Genomic DNA, 530 nt, shown 5'->3' on the forward strand with positions numbered 1-530 from the left:
CCGGAGCCCGAGCGCCACGGCCCCCGCCACGCCGTCTCCAGCTGCCCCGGGGCGGCTGGGCCCAGGCCGGGCTCTGCTGACCTCACTGAGGTAGTCGAAGCTCCCGGACACGGGGTAGGCCTTGGTGACGAACTTCGCCACGCTCTGCATGTTGATGAAGCCCTTCCAGATGGGGCTGAGTCGAGACAGGAAGAGGGTCGTGTCTCCCTCTGGCGGGGACCGCGGCTCCGAGCTGCTGTGGGCAGGTGGAGGGGACCGGTCGGCCTCCACGGAGGAGCCCACGCGGGCGGCCGGAGAGCCGGCCTGGGCCCGCCAGCCGCCGGCACGACGCTGTCAAGGCTCCGGCTCGATGGCGAAAACCGGCCCCCCGGCGGCTCCCCCCCCAGGGGAGCAGCCCACAGGCCCACCCCGCGGGGACGCACCCGAGGCCTGGCGACGGGGGCACAGACAGCAGGTATCTGGGCTCGGGCGTGGAGGACGGCTTGGCCAGGATGGACTTGGGCAGCGTCACGGAGGTCACGGGGGGCTTC

General features: G+C 73.2%; 1 protein-coding gene across 1 annotated transcript in view; it reads right to left on the reverse strand.

The window, feature by feature from the left end:
- DIDO1 (death inducer-obliterator 1) overlaps positions 1-530 on the reverse strand; it is a 26,217-nt gene that overhangs the window by 6,142 nt on the left and 19,545 nt on the right. The window contains exons 2-3 of the mRNA XM_012728162.1: positions 423-526; positions 82-235 (exon numbers count right to left, since the gene is read on the reverse strand). Coding sequence (XP_012583616.1) covers positions 82-235; positions 423-526 — 258 coding nt within the window. The remainder of the gene's footprint in view (positions 1-81; positions 236-422; positions 527-530) is intronic.

The sequence above is a fragment of the Condylura cristata genome, unplaced genomic scaffold (assembly GCF_000260355.1).
Source record: "Condylura cristata isolate star-nosed mole 26May11 unplaced genomic scaffold, ConCri1.0 scaffold00022, whole genome shotgun sequence".
Lineage (NCBI taxonomy): Eukaryota > Metazoa > Chordata > Mammalia > Eulipotyphla > Talpidae > Condylura > Condylura cristata.